We start from the raw sequence: 21,942 nt of genomic DNA, 5'->3' as shown, positions 1-21,942 counted from the left end.
GAGCGGGACACATAAGCTCTTAATGCCCTGACCGGGCAAAGGGGGCTATTTCCGTCCTCTGAAGCCGGCAGAGCCGACAGGGAGATGACCTGAGCCCTGAACGGTGTGTTGAGGGACTTAGGCACGTACCCATGCTTCGGTTTCAATACGACTACAGAGTCGTTTGGCCCGAACTCCATACAAGAAGCTCTCACTGAGAGCGCTTGCAAGTCTCCCACACGCTTCACTGAAGCGAGAGCCAAAAGAAACACGGTCTTGAAAGACAGGTGTTTCATGTCAACTGAGTGAATAGGCTCGAAAGGGGCCCCTTTCATAGCGTTCAACACTGTAGAAAGGTCCCAAACGGGGACTGAGGGGGGCCTTGGGGGGTTTAACCTCCTGGCGCCTCTAAGGAAACGGACCACCAGGTCGTTCCTGCCTAGTGAACGGCCAAGCGTTGGATTAACGAACGCTGATATGGCAGCCACATAGACTTTGAGCGTGGATGGGGTTCTTCCCTTATCCAATAGCTCTTGCAAGAAGGAGAGAATCTCCGGTTCTCCACACTGAAGTGGTGACAGACCTTGATCTGAACACCATCCAGAGAACACCGACCATTTGGAAGCGTAGAGCCGTCTAGTAGACGGAGCCCTAGCTTGCTCGATCGTGTCTAACACTCCTCTTGGGAGGTTAGCGGGTACCCGTTTATGGCCCATACGTGTAGGGACCAAAGCTCGGGGTGAGGATGCAGGATCGCGCCCTTGGCCTGTGAGAGGAGGTCTCTCCTCACTGGAATCGGCCACGGGGCAGTACTTTTTAGTCGCATCAAAGCTGGGAACCAGGTCTGATTCGTCCAGTATGGAGCAACCAGTAGTACCGAGCATCCGCTCTCCTTGATACGCTCCAGCACTTGAGGCAGGAGTGAGACAGGAGGAAAGGCATAGAGCGGACGGCGGGGCCAGACTCTGGCCAGCGCGTTCGCGCTCTTCGAAAAGAATTCTGGGCAGTGAGCGTTCTCCTGGTTTACAAACAGGTCTATTTCCGCTCTGCCGAACCTTTTCCACAGCAGACGCACTGTCTGTGTGTGTAGGGACCACTCTCCCGTAGGAACATTGTTCCGTGAGAGTCTGTCCGGGCCTACGTTCAAGTGGCCTGGCACGTGTATTGCTCTTAACGAGCGCAGGTTGTGCTGGGCCCACACCAGTATGCGTTCCGCTAACCTGAATAGGTTTCGGGACCTCAGGCCACCCTGGTGGTTTATGTAGGCTACTACCGACACGTTGTCCGAGCGGACCAGGACGTGGTGTCCTTTTATCCGGGGACAGAAACGCCTCAGCGCAAAGTCCACCGCCATCATTTCCAGGCAGTTTATGTGCGGTAGTTTGGCTCGCTCTGCCCATTGGCCAAAGAGCGGTCTGCCGTCGAGCAGTGCTCCCCAGCCTGAGGTGGACGCGTCCGTGGACACCACCTTCAGGCTCGAGGAAGTCCCCAGGCTTACACCTGACCGGTACCAGTCTGACGCTCTCCATGGTGTCAGGGCTGAAATGCATTCCTGAGTGACCTTGAGGCGATAACGACCGTGTAACCATGCTCGGCGCGGTACGCGCGTTCTCAACCAGAACTGTAGTGGGCGCATGCGCAGCAGGCCCAGCTGCAGTACCGCTGAGGCTGAGGCCATGAGGCCTAGCATTTTCTGAAATCTCCTGAGCGGCACTATGTGGCCGCTGCGGAAGGATTTCGCCATTTGCAGGGTATTTCGCCTGCGCTGTGATGACAGGCGTGCTGTCATAGACAGTGAGTTCAGATCCAGTCCTAAAAAGGAGATCCTTTGACTGGGAAACAGTGAACTTTTCTCCCAATTGACTCTCAGACCTAAGCACTCGAGGTGATCGAGTATTAGTGTCTTGTGGTGAGCGAGTTCTGACGGAGATTGAGCTAGAATCAGCCAATCGTCCAAATAGTTCAGAATTCGAACGCCTCGGAGTCTCAGGGGTGCCAGCGCCGCGTCCATGCACACTGTAAATGTACGAGGTGCTAGGGATAGGCCGAATGGCAGGACTGTGTACTGATATGCCCGGCCCTCGAAGGCGAATCTCAAAAATCGCCTGTGACGTGACGCAATTTGTATGTGAAAATACGCGTCTTTCAGATCTATCGCCATAAACCAGTCTCCTCGGCGAATTTGCGCGAGGATTTTTCTGGTCGTGAGCATTCTGAACTTCCGCTTTGTTAGCGTTTTGTTCAGACGCCTTAGATCTAAAATGGGTCTGAGACCCCCGTCTTTCTTCGGTACCAGGAAATATCTGCTGTACAGACCCCCTTCGCTCTGAGCTTGAGATAAAGGCTCTATGGCCCCTTTGCTCAATAGCTTCGCTATTTCGGCTCGAAGTAGATGTGCTACTTCTGTTTTTACCGTGGTTTCGACTTTTCCCGTGAAACGGGGAGGGCGTCGATGAAACTGTAGCGAATAGCCTCTTTTTATAGTCTCTAGCACCCATTCTGAGACCCCGGGAAGTCATTCCCATGCATCTGCACGTGTGACTAGGGGTTGAATGTAATCTGGGCCCTGGTCGCGAAATGGCGGCGACACGAGAGCAACCGTGTGCTGTGACATGGACGCCGTGGCGTGTGAGGCGGGGGGCATGTTTAACACAGTATGCATCCCGCGCGCGCTCAGCTCTCTGTGTCGAGAGAGAGCGCGCGGGACGAGTCCCGTAGGGCTCGTGATGTTTGTGAATAAACGTGGGCGCTTGGTGGCGGGCACATTTATAACACCGGGAACACTGTTTTTGTGTACTGACTGACCGTTCGTTAGTTTCGTTTTTACAGAAAACCGCGGAACGTGCAGTGTGTAGTGGTTGTGGGCACTTGGCAGTGGGTCACGCTCACTACATGTAAAACACAATCGGCATGAGCCGATTTTATGTGTGCAGACCCTGCGTTGTTCAGGGCTGTGCTTGCACGGGTTGAAAAACCGGGCTCTGGTCGCGAAATGGCGGCGACACGAGAGCAGTCGTGTGCTGTAACATGGGCGCCATTGCAGCGTGATGCGGGGGCGGGCTTAATCGAGCGGGCAGCCCGCGCGCGCTCTCAGCTCTCTCAGGTGAAAGAGAGAGCGCGCGGTGCGAGCCCCGTACGGCTCGGCATGTTTGAGAATAAATGTGGGTGCGTGAACGCGGGTACATTTATAGCACTGGGAAGTACTGTCTATTAGAACTGACTGACCGTGCATTGGTTTCGTTTCATAGAAACCGTGTGACATGTAGTTTGTAGTGATTGTGGGCGCTTGAAAACGGGCACGCTCACTACCTATAATGCACAATCGAAATGGGTCGATTTATGTGTGCAAACCCTGTATGTGTAGGGCTGTGCTTGTGTGTACGAATGGGCACTAGGTCGTGGGCATTACGGATACACACATTACATCATCGGCTGTGGCCGGGACACCGTGTAGCACAGAGAGTACTGTCTATCAGAACCGACTGACCGTGCATTCGTTTCGTTTTTACAGAAACCACGGGACATGCAGTGTGTAGTGATTGTGGGCACTGAAAAGCGGGCACGTTCACTAACTTACATGTGAAGCACAACCGACACGGGTCGATTTTATGTGTGCAAGCCCTGTATTGTGTAGGGCTGTGCTTGTGTGTACGAATGGGCACTAGGTCGTGGGCATTACGGATACACACATTACACCATCGGCCGTGGCCGGGACACCAGTAAATACATTTTCAGATTTACCTGGGGCGTCGTGAAAACGGCGTCTGTGTGCAGGCAAACGGGCATTGATGCCGATTTGGTGACTGCAAAATACACTGGCACGGTCGCGAATGTTGGGACTGTGCGAGCGAGACATTTTAGTGAAATCCGGCCGCGGCGGGATTTTAACACTGTAGCTTTCCTCGAAGCAGAAATGCGCATCCTGGCTGAAAACGGGGCTTTCCGGGACTCCGCGATTTCCTCGTGAATTCAGGAAGAAAAAGGCGCGGGTCGTGAGGACGGTAACGTACGTTCCTCTGCAGAAAAGCAGCCATCCAGCCGGTAAGCGCATCGATGCTGGTCTTTCTCCGTCGACGCTCACGAGCGGCGGGGGAGGGGAGATCCTCGGAGCTCGCCCATCCCTCGCTACCCGAAGCGAGGAGAGAACAGCAGTCGTCCTTCACAGACACGGCTTCATCTTCCTCATCCATGACGGACGCGGCGGCACACAGCGGCCCTTGTCCGTCGGTCAGAGAGTCGAGCGAAGCGGGCGGAGAAGCTAGCGGCAGCAGCGGCGAGCATCTCGTGGTGAAGGGAGGTTCCGGGCTCCGCTGAGCACGGCGCTTTTCACGGCGCGGCACTACAGCGGGCGGAAAAGGGTGCAGCTTCAGTAAATGAACGCCAGGCGAGTCCGCAGAGTCACCGTAGGCATCAAATCACAGTGATGGCAGCCGCCATCGACGAGAGCTGAAGCTGCGTGATACTCACAGGCAGGAAACACAAGCACGTGGTCCCCGTCGCTGAGCGGGGCTCTACACGAGCCACAGGAGGTGCGAGACATCTTGAAAAAGACGCTCGGCTCTTTTAGTGTGGAAAAACTGTGTGACGCGACGGCGAACACACACACAAAACACACACACATAATGTAAAGGATATTCCACGCCGGAGAAGCGCAGCAGGGAACGGCGGCTGAAGGCGGCGATGACCAGCGGCTTCAGGTAAGAGGCGCGTCCTGCTGAGGTGCTTGTTCCAAACGGCTGTGGCGGCTCGAATCCAATCCAACGATGCGTGCAGCTTCGTGAATTTAAGAAAATCGGCGTGTTAGACAGCTATGCTCGTATTTATAGGCCTAGGCCACGCCTGTTTGGGCGGGAGGTGACGCAGAAGGGCGCGAAGCGCCCTCATTGGTCAGCGTCCTGGCCTCGCATAGGCTGTGCTTTTCTGGCAGAGCAGCCAATGGGTGAGCTGTATTGCTCCGCCTAGGTTGTATGCTTCAGAAAAGCGTTTTACATTATTACAAAATTAAGGATTAATTTTAGGCTTCAATCTCGACAAAGAAATATCTTTCCCGTAGCGTTCTTCGACGCAGTACGAGAGAACTCTACGTAAGAGAACTCAAGACAAGAAACATGAAACATTGAATACTAGACAAAGACACAGAGCAAACATGAGGGCTTAATACACAGACTAATGACAAGAGAAGGAACACCAGTGAACAATAATCAGATGATTAACAAATGACAAGACACATGGCAGGATCACATGACAAACAAGGAATCACATGACAAGACAAAGAAACAAAACCCAAACCGTGAAAACGATACAAAGAACATAAAAAAATGTAGGATGTTGGAAAATAACAATGTCTTTTCTGTTAACCAAATGCTTTTTAATCTTCGCTATTGCTTCAATGCAAATGAACAAGCGTGCCGTTATTTGTTGCTTAGTGACGAGTGTGTTCAAGTAAGCCAGATATGAGCAGATTCGGCGCAATACGCTGTATTTAATAAATCATGATGACTCAAGTATTTTCGTTAAATCTGCGCAGATTTGGCTACACAAACTTTCTAAGTGAGTAAACATAAAAAGTATCACGGCAAACTGGCGTGATTTCTAAGGAGAATTCCTGGATTTAGATGTTCCTTGCAAAAGTGGGATGACTCCCACAGCTGACCAGCAAAACCTTAAAGGAGAACTCCGGGCAATTTTTAAGTTAATCTTGATCGTTATACCTTTGTGAGTTCTGTCTATAGAGAAAAAAAATGAACCGGATTGGTGCTTGAAACACGGAGCTGCGACCGCTAATGCCCAGAGCTCACTCAGCTAACAGCAGATATGGGGCATATTCATAAAGAGTGTGTCTGTGCCTCTTAACAGACACAACATGCATAACGTAACGTAACTATGGAGAATATAGAAGATTTTGAACACATGGAAGAGGCTTTTGAGTTTGATGGTCGTCCTTATTTATTCGAACCCAAGTATACAGACAAAGAACTAGCCTCACACTCTTCACACACACTACACTCCTCCTCCTGCACACACTTCTATTTACCTTTCCCGGCTACAACGGGAGTTCCCACGGGACTTCAGCGCGAGACTACAGCTAGCCGTCTAAAACACTATTTAGGTGAATTTAAACAATGGCTAAGTTGCTAATCGCATCTTGTTGTCATGTAAGGACCCTGTTCATGTTGGACACACATTTTAATTGCATTTTGTGTCTGTTAAGAGGCACAGACACACTCTTTATGAATATGCCCCATAACTGCTGTTAGCTGAGTGAGCTCTGGGCATTAGCGGTCGCAGCTCCGTGTTGCAAGCCGGTTCGTTTTTTTTTTCTATAGACAGAACTCACAAAGGTATAACGATCAAGATTAACTTAAAAATTGCCCGGAGTTCTCCTTTAACTGGGTCAGCCCGTTTGTTTTTTATTCTACAAATGGCGGGTGGGCAAACCGTTGGAAAACCTGTCATTTTCTCCACAATACTCTCTGGTGTGTAAATTACACACTTCCTCTTGAAGATCCCAGGTCATTTCCTCGTATAAATGGTGGGCATTTTCCTCATTGTTTGGGTTTCGTGGCATTTGTCAGCTGTTCGGCCTCTTTCCACACAAAAAATGCTGGGTTGTTTAAACCTAATTTTGGGTTAAATATGAACAAACCCAAACGCTGGGTTAAAAATTTAATTACAAAATGTAACCCAATGGCTGAGTTTGTCCATATTTGACCCAGAATTTTTTTTAATTGCATCTATTCCCTGCAGCTGATTTCTGATTTGTGCCTGCAGGTCAATGGCCTGGACATGCAGGAGGTCAGCCATCATGAGGCGGTCAGCGTCCTGAGGAATGCTGGGAGTTGTATAAAGATGAAAGTGTTACGGGAGAGATGCGTGTCCATGGAGCCGCGGGCGAACGACAGGTCCGACATCATGGAGACCGACTCGCAGATCAGCCAAGAGTGGGATGTTCCCGTGAGCAATAACAGATCAGGTGGCCCACAATCCTCCACTGATCCCATGCCGGACTGCAGCTCAGTGACCAACCGGACAGAAGCTTCGGCCTGCAACGGAAACGGACCGGTAGGCTGGAGAGATGAGAATATAAAGAGAGAGTCTTGGCAACTCTATTATATTCCACAGAGGAATAAAAGCAATGAAATTATCTGAAGTGGAATTAGACTCGTTTACACGACAACGATATGCTTAAAAACTGAATTATTTTCCATCCACGTACAGACAACACCATCGTCAAAACGATCCCCATTCACTCGGATCCGCGAAAACGACTAAAAACGCTGTATTCTGCTGCCAGGCCAGTAGATGGCGATGCAACACTGTAGACTGAACACGTAATACGCATGTGCATGACGTCATCGTCTTCAGAGATTCACGTTTTTGTTGTCTACACAGAGACCGTTTTCAAAATTTTGCGTTTTCAGGCACCCAAAACTCTGTTGTCGTGTAAATGAACGACCAAAATGCATTAACAGTTTAAAGTTTTCAGTTGAAAATTGTGTCGTGTAAACAGACCCTCAACTAGACCTATTGAAGTACTAGATTTGATTATAGTTTAAATCAATACTCATGGTTTTGGAACTGTATTGGTTATCTTCCCGTTTTTCTGTTGATGCTCTTCATGTTATTTTGTCAGAATGACCCAGTACAGGACTTACGGCCACTGAAAGACATGGAGACCTTCAAAAACAATGCCCTGCAGGTTGTGAAAAACACCATGACGGTACGTGTGGAGGATAGTAAGCGTTTTGCACATGTGTGTTTTAACAATGACATCTCAGGAATGCATTTGATCAACATTCTGTCCTTCATTTTCTGATGCATAATGAAAACATTCATGTCCCGTTGTCCTTTCATTCAGTCTCTGTGAAGAAATAACCCTCTAATTCTTTATAGTCTCAAAGAGAAAATTACAATAGAAGAAAATAATTGAGAAACAGAAACTGTGGTAACCAATTCTAAACAAACCGGACAAAAAGCCTCTGACATCTTAATAAAAACAAATGATTCTCATTTATTAATTTTACACAAATGTAGAGATCACAGATCTCATCTTGTTTTCCAGGACATTTACAATTGTGCTTCTCTGATCAGTTTATTTTGTTTTGTAAGTCGCAGTGAAACAGAAGCTCTGATCTTTTCTTCTCTATTGTGACATACATCTGCATGAAATGGCTTCTCAAACCAGAAACATGTAGGGAGGGACTTGGTTTTGTCCATCAGGAATTTATTTATTATTTAGTAAGTCTTTCTCTGCAAAATAATCCGATCCGATTTCGCTCTCCTTCTGATGTAGGAAGAGGATCTTATTATAATATTACCGGGCCTTAATCTGCACGTTTACACACACGGCGCCGACATTTGCTTTCGCAAGCGACAACAGTGACCAGTTCTAACGCGATGGCAAAAGTTTGAGGAAAGCATGAATCTGTCGTTGCTGCACACACGAGAACTGAACACTATTTAGAGTCCCAGCCTCAGATGAGACAAGAGAGCAGTGGACGCTACTGGTTATTTCTGGGTTTCTGAATGAGTGAGATTGGCCTGTTTTGTTATTGCCGGAGTTTCTGAAGCTCCGCCCTCTTCTGAACGGAGGCGGAGCTACAGCTAATTTGCATTTAAAGGGACACACACAAAAACAGAGCGTTTATGCTCACACCAAAAAATTAATTATCTGGGGGGTATTTTGAGCTGAAATTTCACAGACACATTCTGGGACACCATAGATTTATATTACATCTTGTGGAAAGGGGTATAATATGTCACCTTTATCTCATCCATACTGCAGCAAGCCTGTCCTAACCTTACCTGTATCCAGCTCAAAAGCAGCACAAGTGTTTTGCAACACAATAAGTGCATTGTACCTAACATTTTTTTTTTAAATCTTAGTATAGTGAAGACACCAAATATAAACTGTGCCAAATTTTTGATCTACCTGAGACAAAGCTTAAGGCGAGACACGGCAGGCAAAAACATCGTTTTTTTTTTCACTGGTCAATTTTGAGATTTTTGCCTATTTGTCTTCAATAACATGTCTTCTTTTAGACTTGTGGTGAAAAAAAGTCCAAAATACACATTTAGGTCTTTATTTTACTACACTTTGTCTATTTGCGTCTGTAGATTTCTCCGAAATTCGACAAAAGTTGGCGTTCTAAATCAACGCGCGATCCGCGATCTCTCTGTGCTTCCTTTTAATCACGCGCACACGTCTGAAAAGCTCTCTATCTTCTGTACAATGCTGTCGGATCCAAATATGGTAATTTCCTTTTAATCAGTAACCAATCGTGAAAGTAAAATGGGCATTTAACCCTAAAAGCGAAATCTCATTGGCTGATGTCAATTTCTGACAGCGTGATTGGTTCAGATGCATCACGTGACGCGCTCTGACATTTAGATGTGTGTTTTTGACTGTTTTTCTGCTCAGTTGAAGGCCATAAATGCTGTGTTTATAAGTTTTGATGTGATTTAGGTGGTTTGTATTGTTGTTGCTAATTATTTGATAAGATATTGTGTCAGTAAATAGTTGTTTCTACTAATAAAGTATGATTTTTACATTACAAATCTTTAAATGCCTTTTTCTCAAAATGGTTTTTTTGTCATCCTCCAGTAGAAACATCTCAGCCTATGTACACCAAACTCTCCAGTTATACACTTAGCAGTATTCTGAAGATATGTTCAGAGGGATTTGTTAATAAATCATTCCTGGCCTGATTTATGGGACATTTTAATCCCAAACATATGGCGAAAATCGATTTTTTAAGGCTATGGACAGTATATTTAGATTTCCTAGGTAATGAAAGCATATATCCTGAAATCCCTCTGAACATATTTTTTCATCTTGTGTGTAAACAAAATGAAAAAAGAATTTTGCACCTGGCTTTATCATATGTTCAGATCATCTATCTACCGAAAATATATGCAAAAGTGTGCATATTTAATGAGATAATACCTAATTTGCATAATTAAACATACAAATTTCAAAAACTTGTAATACATTTTTTTTATGAACTTGTGTAAGTAATCAACTGAGGAAGTTTCATGGTGATATCTATTATTTTTAAATTGTACCCTATTCACCTGTAGTGTCTCGCCTTAAGCAAAGGATGGATCTCATTGCTTTTGGAAGAAAGCTCAAACTAAACATGGCTAATTTTAAATGCTGACAGCTGTGTGAAATCTTATTTCCTCTCGGCTCACGTTGACAGATTCCTCGGATCATCCTCACTCACCCCTCGACCTCAGATGAAGACGTGGAGCCGCTCACACAGGGTCCAGATGATGGAGACTTTGATTGTGACTTCAGTGACATTTACTCCGACTGCCTGAACAATGCTTTCTATCCTCTGTGAAAGTCAGGTACTTCATCACTCTTCACATACACTACCAGTCAAAGGTTTTGGATCAATAAGATTTTTTATATTTTTAAAAGAAGTCTCTTCTGCTCACCAAGGCTGCATTTATTTGATACAAAAAACTAAAACAAAACAGGAATACTGTTAAATATTATTACAATTTAAAATAACTGTTTTCTTTTTATATATATTTTAAAATGTAATTTATTCCTGTGATCAAAGCTGAACTTTCAGCATCATTACTCCAGCCTTCAGTGTCACATGAAATCAGAAATCATTCTAATATGGGGACTTGATGCTATCAATATTGAACTTTTTTTTTTTCAGGATTCTTTGATGAATAGAAAGTTCAAAATAATAGAATTTATTTGAAATGGAATCTTTCGTAACATTATAAAATTTTAATTTCTTTACCCCAAAATTCTTACTGACCCCAAACTTTTGAACGTTAGTGTTTAATGTAACAAAAGCTTTCTATTTCAGATAAATGCTGTTCTTTTGAACTTTCTATTCATCAAAGAATCCTGAAATAAAAATGTAAATAACTGTTCCCTTTTAGTCGCTCACGTTCGACGTAACGTCGAACTGGGTGCCTCAGCACTGAGAGAGTTTTTCAGTTTTTTTGTTTTCACTAAAAAGAGCAACACAAGCGCGACCCTGCGTCCTTTTCAGGATGTCATTCCGCTTGTGCGTTTCTGGATGCGGTCGTTCCCTGGCGTCAGCAGACGGCCACAATAGTTGCCTATCTTGTTTGGGCAATCAGCACGTTGAGGCAGCCTTAGTGAATAGTTCATGTTCCCATTGCGGGAATACGACTATGGCAGCGCTAAGATCGAGACTCGCTTAACTCACGGGAGGTGCAGTCCCCTCGCCTATGCCCCGATATAGCGTCTATTCTGAACCTCAGAATAGACCTACTTCTGTGCATGGCCAGGGTGATCTGAGGATTACCGTGAAGGCTTCCCCAGTGCGTGCTGGTCCTTCGCATGGACAACCAGCCGTGTCCTTTGGAGCTCCACCTGATGACCAGATGTCCATCGCAGTATTGGAGGGGGAGCTTCAGTCCTCTGGAGATGAGGATTCGGCTGCGTTACCCCCTTCGGGGAGTTTGGTGTTTCCCGAGTCCGATCCAGAATAGGCGGCTATGCTAGGCGGCTCTCCTGCAGGTCCACTAGGCCCAGGCGCTCATGGACATGCACGGGGTGGTTCTGACCCAGAGCTTCTCCGGGAGCTCCGTGCGGCAACTGACCTCGCCCTCCGGGCGACGAAAGAAACTGCACGTTCCGTTGGTCAGTCGATGTCCACCTTGGTGGTCCAGTAGCGCCACCTTTGGCTCAACCTGGCGGATATGAGGGACACGATAAGTATTGGTTCCTGGATGCCCCTCTTTCCCAGGTTGGGTTATTTGGCGACGCGGTCGAGAGCTTTGCCCAGCAGTTCTCGGCCGCCCAGAAGCAGACGGCAGACGTCCTCCGCTCCCGTGAAGCCTCAGCAGCAGCCATCACCCAGGCCACAGCGTGGAGCAAGCCGCAGGAAGTCGACCATGCCCATCCAGGCCGCGGCCAAACCAGGAGGCAAGCGGAGGTGCAAATGACCCTGAGACTGGCAAACCAGAGGTGGATCAAGTTGCTCTTCAGGAGATGGTGAACGCGCCGCTCCTTCCCCCGGTGGAGGGCCGGGCAGAGAATCTTTTGTTTCCTTTTCTTTTTGTTCCGCCACTGGCCCCCGGGTCCCAACCCAAACCTCTGGGTCCCAAGAGGGCACGCTTGGCGGTCGACTACGCTATGCCTTGTCACCCTCAAGCCCCTCTTTCATCGCCAGCGAGCAGCAGTGGCTGTGTCCCGGACGCATTGATGCCTCCTCACACTCACTCTGCCCTTCGACGGAAGCAGGTATGTGTTGCACCACACACTCAGACCCCACTCCGGGCCGCTATACCGTCCGAATCGGGTCCCTGCATTCCACCATGCTGCCCCACCCCGTGTACGTCTGTGGTGCTGTTGGACCCGCTTTCACGGTGTCTGGGAGCCTGGCTAGCGCTTCCCACCCCGTCCCTCTGGCTCATCATTTCCGCTAGAGCCCCCTCTACGAGGCGCCTCTATGCATTGAAGTGGAACCTGTTTGTTGAGTGATGTTCTTCTCACGAGGAGAACCCCCGAACTTGCTAGATCAGAGCCGTGCTTTCCTTCCTGCAAGATGGGTTGGAGCGAAGGCTGTCTCCCTCCACCCTCAAAGTGTATGTTGCCGCGATTGCCGCACATCACGATGCAGTTGAAGGTAAGTCGCTAGAAAAGCATGACCTGGAAAATCCGCCTCGCCCACTCTCTATACCCTCTTGGGATTTGTCTCTGGTCCTTTTGGCACTTTAGAGACCACCTTTGAGCCGTTGCAATCAGCTGAGTTAAAAATTCTGTCCTGTAAAACAGTACTCCTGGTTGCATTGACCTCCATCAGGTGACCTGCATGCATTTTCGGTCGACGAATCGTGCCGATTCTAACTCTAATCTAACTCTTATGTGATCCTGAGACCCTGGCCCGGATACGTGCCCAAGGTTCCCACCACTCCTTTCTGGGACCAGGTGGTGAACCTGCAAGCGCTGCCTTCGGAGGAGGCAGACCCAGCCCTGGCTTTTCTCCATCCCGTTCATGCTCTGCTCCTATACGTGGACAGAACGCAAAGCCTCAGGACCTCAGATCAGCTCTTTGTCTGTTACGGAGGCCAGCAGAAGGGAAAGGCTGTCTTCAAGCAGAGGATGGCCCACTGGATACTGGATGCCATCGCCTTGGCTTACGAAGCCCAAGGCGTGCCTTGCCCGCCCAGGTTGACAGCCCACTCCACTCGGGGGGTGTCTTCTTCTTGGACGCTGGCACATGGCGCCTCGCTGACAGACATCTGTAGAGCTGCGGGCTGGGCGACAACTAACACGTTCACTAGGTTTTATAGCCTAGGTGTTGAGCCAGTTTCTTCTGGTGTGCTCGCTTCAACCAGCCAGTAAAACCGAAGTTCCCGCTCTAGTGTCGGCTTGCTGCGCCACTCCCCTCCACATAAAGTGGATACATGCACTTTTTTGCTCCAGTCGAGTTCCCCCCTCAGGCGAACCCTGTAGAGTTTCTCCGCACCCCTTCGGCAGTCATACATTGCGGAGCGTCCAACGCCAAGCCTAGTGCTCGCATGCTTGTGTAACTTGTGCTAGGCTGGGTTCCATATGTGGTGATCCCTGCGGCGATCCCATGCCTATTCTTCCATGACCAGCTCCCTGCGACGAGCCCGTGTCTTTCCCTTGGCAGTGTCTGCTCTGCCGTCACTGTCCGGTGTAGTCTCCCCCTTCTCAGGCTGGAGCCACCCCAGTGACATTCCATATGTTGAACTGCCCCTAACCGGCCAGTCCATATGTGTATTCTCCACATGTGTATTCTCCACATGTGTATATCCCAATTACGTCGTTACGTCGGCGTTACGTCTCCCATTCCATCCTTCAGGGAACGAGGGTTACATTAGTAACCGAGATGTTTTCAACACTGATAATAATGAAAAATGTTTCTTGAGCATCAAATCATCATATTAGAATGATTTCTGAAGTATCATGTGACACTGAAGACTGGAGTAATGATGCTGAAAATTCAGCTTTGATCACAGGAATAAATTACACTTTACTATATATTATTTTAAACACAATTATTTTAAATCATAATAATATTTCACAATATTACATTTTTTTCTGTATTTTTAATCAAATAAATGCAGCCTTGGTGAGCAGAAGAGACTTATTTTAAAAACATTTTAAAAAAAAATCTTTTGACTGGTAGTGTAGTTTCTCATTTGCAATGAATTACTATGCTAAATTGTATTGCTTTCATATATACACTTTTTATTTCCCCTAAGATTATTATTAATGAAGAGCATGTGGTTATAGCGCTACATCAGCATGTCCAGGATGTGTATTCATGCTAAGTGAATCTCAGATTTGCATGAATCGCTGACGGCAGGACACATAATTGATCAGGAAACGCACTGGGCTGTGATTCAGTTTATTTACAAAACATGACAGCACAAATATCACCGATAGCACATTGTAATTGGAAAAGCGAGATGAACGGAGAACTTAATTTAACCGTAGATTTCAATTAGGTAGCTGCCAGACTCAATTTTGTAGAGGATTATTGTGTGTTACAAAGATGAAAATTTTAATATTATTTTGCCCCAAAAATGAGTTTTCAGGAGGCTTAATACCGTCTCTCTCTTTGTGAATTCAGATGTGCCTGTGTCCTTTGGTTAAGTGAACAATCGCCGGAGCAGAAAATGACTGATTGAAACTTCAGGCAAACTTCCCATGAGTCCACAGTCACATGATGCTTACATCCATAAAACTATCTGAACTGTTTAGAGCACCACGTGTGAAAGAGAAAGTAAATATATAATATTTTTCTAACATTTTGCTTGTTTGAATTTGACATGCTCTAAAATAGACCTTACTTGCTTTGTGTATGCTTTACTTAAATGTTTTTACTTGCATCATTTGCCAAAAATGAAATAAATGTTACAAATTTTGCCGGTCGTATGTGTGTAATGGTATGAATGATGTCTCTGAAGCGCAGTGCTGTGGTGAATATTTGATGTAGATATCCTACGATCTCCATACTCAACACAACACTTGTTGCATGAATGCATGTATTTAATAGTTTGTTATAGAAGCATAATAGTTAAATGAATTTTGTTCTGTGACGGTAAAACTAGCAGATTCTGGCATCAAGTAAGTGTATCTGGGTTATTATCATTAACTAAGTAACACAAACAAGGATAATTAATAAACAAGGATAATTAATCACATACAGCTGACACATATGAACTAATGATAATGGTAACCAAGGAGAAAAACGAGTGGCGGGAATCTGAACAAAGAAGACACGTGACACATGACACATGAAAACGTCTCGATAACGTATGTAACAGTGTTGGGCAAGTTACTTTTTAAAAAGTAATTAGTTACAGTTACTAGTTACTTCTTCCAAAAAGTAACTAAATTAGTTACTCAGTTACAAATGTTTAAATTAACTAGTTACTTAAAGGCTATGTTGCAGGTTAGAGTACCCAGTAACTATTGCGTTACTTTCAAGTAAAATGTAATTTTAAATGCTCAAATGTGACCCCACCTCTACCCCTCTTTCACGGAACTTAAAATACATGTTCAATTATTTATGATAAATCTGAATATTATAATGAAATGGACACTTAATACAATACATTATTAACAGAAACATGAAACATTGTACACACATCTAAAAATTTTTTTTTTGCTGTGGGACAAAGTGAGACTAGCCTCCATTATTTGGGCTCGTCACCATACCTGTCTCTCGTTGACTGACTGGCTTGTGTTGTTCCTTGTGTGTCCTGTCCTGTCCGACTATGCGTTATGATGGGTCGTTCGCAATTCATGAGCGTTAGTGATGATGGGTCGTTCGCGAATGAGCGTTACTGATGATGGATCGACTCGTTCGCGAATGAGCTTTTGATGGGTCGTTCGCGATTGGCGAATGAGCCGACTCTAAGAGCCGGCTCTTTTAGGTGAACGTCGGGCGCTGGCTCGCATATCTGAAGAGCCGACTCTATTTTTACAAATTTAGCTTACAGAAATTAAATAATTATGTAATAAAAATTGAAATATTATAGTCAAAGTCATTTAAAGAGCCGTTTGTGAGCCAAAAGAGTCGGCTCTTTTCAGTGAGCTGACTCAAAAGAGCCGAATGCCCATCACTACTATGCGTGCTTTCGAACACCCGCCCAACTCTACCTCTGATTGGCTTACAATGAAATTTTACTCTACCTCAGCCAATCGTCAGCATTTATGCGCTTGTCTCGTGCTCTGCCCACTAACCAAGGAAGAACAGTAAAAAAAAGTATTTGCCTCTCGCTCAGAGATCTAGTTGGTCTGATGAAAAAAAAACAGCTTCATCAGTTATAGTAACGCGCCGCATTTTTTGGCAGTAACGGTAACGTTATTCCCATCACTGCTGAGGAGGGAACGGAGACGTTACGACAGTGACTGACGAATGGGGGTTTCGCTTAGAAGCCTATCACCTTTGAGTTCTTAAAAAACAAGCCAATGGCAAAACAATGCCATGGATCTGCGGAATTTGCATAGCGCAACTCCGCCCCACCGCGTGGGTATAAAAGGAGCAGTGCGGTAATCTCGCATTATGTTATGCTGAGGAGCCGAGTGTCACGGTTCATGGGTCTGTGTTTTCTGTGTGTCTGTCTAGTGTTGTCAACTGTCTGATTGCTTGTTTGGGTTTCCTAGCAACCTTGATGATGATTAGTTAATCAGGTTGGCTCACCTGCAGACTATTACCACTCCTATATCTGCCTAGCGTTTGGTGTGTCTGTTGTCAGATCGTTGTTTTGTACCTGTCCAGTCGCGAGTCTCACCAGTGTCTCTCTAGCCCTCAGTTACTGTTCCAGCCGTGAGTTTGGATTCTGGTCTGGAGAGGATTCCTCTATTCGTTGTGGATGACTGCAAGTTTACGCTGATCATCGTGCTTCAAGGATTTGCATCTATTGCCTTGCTACCTGAACGTGCCGAGGGAAAACACGTGTTTGGTGGAGACTTACCGTGGAAATACACATGTGGGGGTTGCCCAAGCGAGGAACCATGCACATGGAAGCACCTGGCCAATCACGAGGGCTGACCAACCGGGCACTCAGGAACCCAGGGTCTAAGAACTCATCTGAGTGAAAAAGTGCACGTATCCAGTCCGTGGAGTGGAATGGCGCAGCAAGCGATGACACTGAGCAGGTCCTACTTACTGGCTAGTGGAAGCGAGTACACGAGAGGAATGTGTTGTGTGTTGCCCAGCCTGCAGCTCTACAGATGTCTGTTAGCGAGGCGCCATGCGCTAGAGCCCAAGAGGAACCCATCACACCAAGGGCATGGTCAACATTGCTGCTGGTAAGCCAAAGCAATGGCGTCCACTATCAATTGTCATTATTTTGAGAAAAAATAAATATTTTGAGAAGAGCACCCGGTGACGAAGAGGTTCCTCTTCAGAGCATAGGCGTGTCTCGGGGACAAGGCCGCAGCTGAAGTGATGGTAGTCACCACCTGAGGTGTTAGGGTACTCAAAAACAAAAGCATTTACAAAGGAGATTTAAAGGCTCAGTTAAATATTTATGTTCTGTATCGTTGTTGTCACGTTTATCATGGACTTTCTGTTTTCTTCATCATCATTAGTTCAGTTCTGTCACCTGTGTTTAGTTAATTAGTCATTGTTCATCATCATCATCATCACCTGTCGTCACTCGTTATCATCTGTGTATTTAAGTTCCTGTCTTTCACCTTTCAGTTGTCGGTCAATGTATATGTTACTGTGTGTTGAGTGTGTTACCCGTCTGCCTGTACCAGTTGTGTGAGTTTGTTGTAGTAAATGCTTGAATTGGAACTATTGTGCCTCTGCCTGTCTTCATCCGCACCATACCCGTGACAGATTGACCGACCAAGACAGCATGGATCTTCCAGCCGTCCAGATCCTTCTCCTTTCCCAGGAGGATCAGTTTCTCGAGGCCCACACACAGAGGTATTTGGACTTGGTACCTTTGGTACATTATGATGATATCAGCCTCTGTATGTTCTTCCGGGCAGGCCTCAACGCTGAGACCAAAGCACGCCTGCCCGGAGATGGGCCTCGGGAGAACTTTGCTGCCTATGTGGAGTGGGTATTATGGAAAAACGGATCATCCTTCACCGTCGATGATGCCACCAGCCCCACTCCAACTCCAGAGCTTCCTGCACCGCTGGTCCCGTCCAGCCCAGAGCTTCCTGCACCGCTGGTCCCGTCCAGCCCAGAGCTTCCTGCACCGCTGGTCCCGTCCAGCCCAGAGCTTCCTGCACCGCTGGTCCCGTCCAGCCCAGAGCTTCCTGCACCGCTGGTCCCGTCCAGCCCAGAGCTTCCTGCGCCGCTGGTCCCGTCCAGCCCAGAGCTTCCTGCGCCGCTGGTCCCGTCCAGCCCAGAGCTTCCTGCGCCGCTGGTCCCGTCCAGCCCAGAGCTTCCTGCGCCGCTGGTCCCGTCCAGCCCAGAGCCGCCTTCGCCGCTGGTCCCGTCCAGCCCAGAGCCGCCTTCGCCGCTGGTCCCGTCCAGCCCAGAGCCGCCTTCGCCGCTGGTCCCGTCCAGCCCAGAGCCGCCTTCGCCGCTGGTCCCGTCCAGCCCAGAGCCGCCTTCGCCGCTGGTCCCGTCCAGCCCAGAGCCGCCTTCGCCGCTGGTCCCATCCAGCCCAGAGCCGCCTTCGCCGCTGGTCCCGTCCAGCCCAGAGCCGCCTTCGCCGCTGGTCCCGTCCAGCCCAGAGCCGCCTTCGCCGCTGGTCCCGTCCAGCCCAGAGCCGCCTTCGCCGCTGGTCCCGTCCAGCCCAGAGCCGCCTTCGCCGCTGGTCCCGTCCAGCCCAGAGCCGCCTTCGCCGCTGGTCCCGTCCAGCCCAGAGCCTTCGCCGCTGGTCCCGTCCAGTCCAGAGCCTTCGCCGCTGGTCCCGTCCAGCCCAGGACCGCCTTCGCCGCTGGCCCCGGTCAGCTCAGAGCTCTCTTCGCCGCTGGTCCAGTCCAGTGCTGACCTCCCCAAGAAAATTTTGGGGGGGGGCAATAAGTCCTCTGAGGGGATCGTGGAGGCCCTTCCGACACTGTTCCCATGGCCGCCCGAAGGGTCCACACCGCCATGGCCGCCCGAAGGGTCCACACCGCCATGGCCGCCCGAAGGGTCCACACCGCCATGGCCGCCCGAAGGGTCCACACCGCCATGGCCGCCCGAAGGGTCCTGGCCGCCTGCACGTCCTGCTCCGCCCTGGCCGCCTGCACGTCCTGCTCCGCCCTGGCCGCCTGCACGTCCTGCTCCGCCCTGGCCGCCTGCACGTCCTGCTCCGCCCTGGCCGCCTGCACGTCCTGCTCCGCCCTGGCCGCCTGCAAGTCCTGCTCCGCCCTGGCCGCCTGGACGTCCTGCTCCGCCCTGGAGGCTTCCTGCTCCAGGGCGCCCACCCCCCCATCAGCCTCCAGGGCGCCCACCCCCCCACCCCTTTGTTGTTCTACGGCGCGAGGTCGCGCCTTGTTGAAGGGGGGCGTTATGTCACGTTTATCATGGACTTTCTGTTTTCTTCATCATCATTAGTTCAGTTCTGTCACCTGTGTTTAGTTAATTAGTCATTGTTCATCATCATCATCATCACCTGTCGTCACTCGTTATCATCTGTGTATTTAAGTTCCTGTCTTTCACCTTTCAGTTGTCGGTCAATGTATATGTTACTGTGTGTTGAGTGTGTTACCCGTCTGCCTGTACCAGTTGTGTGAGTTTGTTGTAGTAAATGCTTGAATTGGAACTATTGTGCCTCTGCCTGTCTTCATCCGCACCATACCCGTGACAGTTGTGTTGTGTTGGTTTCTTTTTTCTGTTTAGAAGATAATTGAGCCTTAAATCTCCTTTGTAAATGCTTTACAAGGCATGAATAGTCACTTTAGATGAGCTCACAAAAATAGTTAAATGACCACTACTAAATGCTGTATAACTGCCTGAATTTACTGCATCTACTTACACTTTCTAAGTGATCTTATGAATCACTGACAACTCCCAAATAACTGGTGTGTAAATAATGCTATACTTCATTTAGATATGCTTATAAATCAAGAATAAAGTATTTATAGCTGTATTTATAAACTGCTAATTAATATTAATGCTTTATAAATTATGAATGAACTGTTTACTAATGGTTAATTAACTATTAATAGCGTGCAGTTATTACTATAAGTGTTATCAAAAACAATATATATATATTTAGGGGAATTTATATTTATAGAAATGCATTGCATCACAACGACACACACACACACACACACACACACACACACACACACACACACACACACACACACACACACACACACACACACTATTTTATATGCAATATTTTAATGCAAATACATTTTAAATATACATTATATTATATTATTTAAATACATAATGGTACTAGTGTTTGTTGTACATACTTGCTACTTACTACTATACTTGTGCATATTTACTACGGTAAGGAATTGTTCTCTTTTCTCCTCACATTTCAACCCAGTCTCCGAGTGTGGTTTATTTAGTAAATATCAAGCTCAGCTTACAGGAGGTCTGGTCACGGACCACAGGGGAAATAACAGCATTATTCTCCACACTGCCAGTCTGTGGCTCATGCAAACACACTCTCCCTCAGAGCTGCTGAATCTGGTGATGACCTGACAATATCATTCTTTATCAACATGTGAGATATATCGATTAATCTTGGTGATTTCCTCTCCTGTGTGGTTGTTGCTCAGGCTCTTGTTTAGCACCTCTACATCTACATGTATGCATGTGGCCGAGGCTTCCATCCAAAGACCCTGTTTACGGCTGATATCAACGTCACAACAGCTGAGACCGATCCTGTGGACACTTCTGACTGGATTTTGAGGGAACAGTCTCTGATTTCATAACCAGATGCATCACTCCCCACCATTTTACTGGATGTTGATGGATAAAAACACAACATTTTGACACACATTCGCTCTAAATATATTTCCAAATTTTTACGAGTGGTAACTTATCATCATTTTAGACGATCACCAGATAAATGTGCCTTTCAGTACAAAGTAGCGTAAACCCGAACGCCCAAAATAATTAATCGGTTTGAGTTGGACAAACTTAAATTAAACTAATTAGTTCAGTCAAATTAACTTTTGAGTATTTAGCACTTTCTTTTTCTTTCAAGTTCACAGAACTGATATATTCTAAGTAAATTGAATTGTTTAATTGTTTTGAGTTTTATGAAATTATTTTAATTTAGACAAACTTAAGTTGAACTGAAACGGCTGGATATCTATTTCCCAGCATGCATTGCCCATGGCACTCGAAAGGGAGAGTAAATGCTAAAACTAAGTGTAATATAATGTTTCTTTGTGCAAGATTAATGTTAAAGCTACACTGTGTAACTTTTTTAGTTTATTCTTAGCTAAAAACACTTAGTTCTTTCAAAAATATATGTGCTCATTAATGTATATTTACATTTACATTTAGTCATTTAGCAGACGCCTTTATCCAAAGCATCACCGAAGACTACAAGCGGGGTTCCATCCTCAGGGAAAGAAGACAGCAGCACATCCAGCTCCTCTACAAAGCTTCCCAGTTGACCTGGGGGGCGATATATGACTACAATATGGATCTTAATGGGAGTTGTAAGAGTAATAGCATGATATTCAAACGAGTAGTTATTGCAGAGAGAAGAGAGAGTTGAGTAATTCCAATTGTTAGAAATGAGAAGACCTGTGCCCCCACCCCTCCCAGACTGGCGAGGAGTGTGAGAGAAGGAGAAGTTGTTCGAGAGAGCAGTCGGGGTTGCTGAGTCTTCTGGACGAATCCAGGTCTCAGTTAAGCCTAAAATATTAAGAGTAGAGTGAGATGCAAAGGCTGGAATGAAGTCAGCTTTGTTGACTGCTGACTGACAATTCCATAGACCCATAGAAAGGGAGAGAGGTGTGTGAGAGGATGGGAGAATAGGACGCAGATTAGCAGTATTGCGCTGCCTTCTGTGCGTGATGAGAGAGCGTCGTCGAGAGACAACAGGAATGTA

General features: G+C 47.0%; 1 protein-coding gene across 1 annotated transcript in view; it reads left to right on the top strand.

Moving 5' to 3' along the window:
- The window catches only part of lrrc1 (leucine rich repeat containing 1), a 111,146-nt gene extending 96,269 nt beyond the window's left edge, over positions 1–14,877 (top strand). The window contains exons 19-22 of the mRNA XM_079634694.1: positions 6,751–7,041; positions 7,613–7,699; positions 10,182–10,332; positions 14,583–14,877. Coding sequence (XP_079490820.1) covers positions 6,751–7,041; positions 7,613–7,699; positions 10,182–10,325 — 522 coding nt within the window. The 3' untranslated portion in view covers positions 10,326–10,332; positions 14,583–14,877. The remainder of the gene's footprint in view (positions 1–6,750; positions 7,042–7,612; positions 7,700–10,181; positions 10,333–14,582) is intronic.
- The last annotated feature ends 7,065 nt before the right edge of the window (positions 14,878–21,942 follow it).

The sequence above is a fragment of the Phoxinus phoxinus genome (assembly GCF_949152265.1).
Source record: "Phoxinus phoxinus genome assembly, chromosome: 14".
Lineage (NCBI taxonomy): Eukaryota > Metazoa > Chordata > Actinopteri > Cypriniformes > Leuciscidae > Phoxinus > Phoxinus phoxinus.
This window is presented reverse-complemented; position numbering and strand designations above follow the sequence as displayed.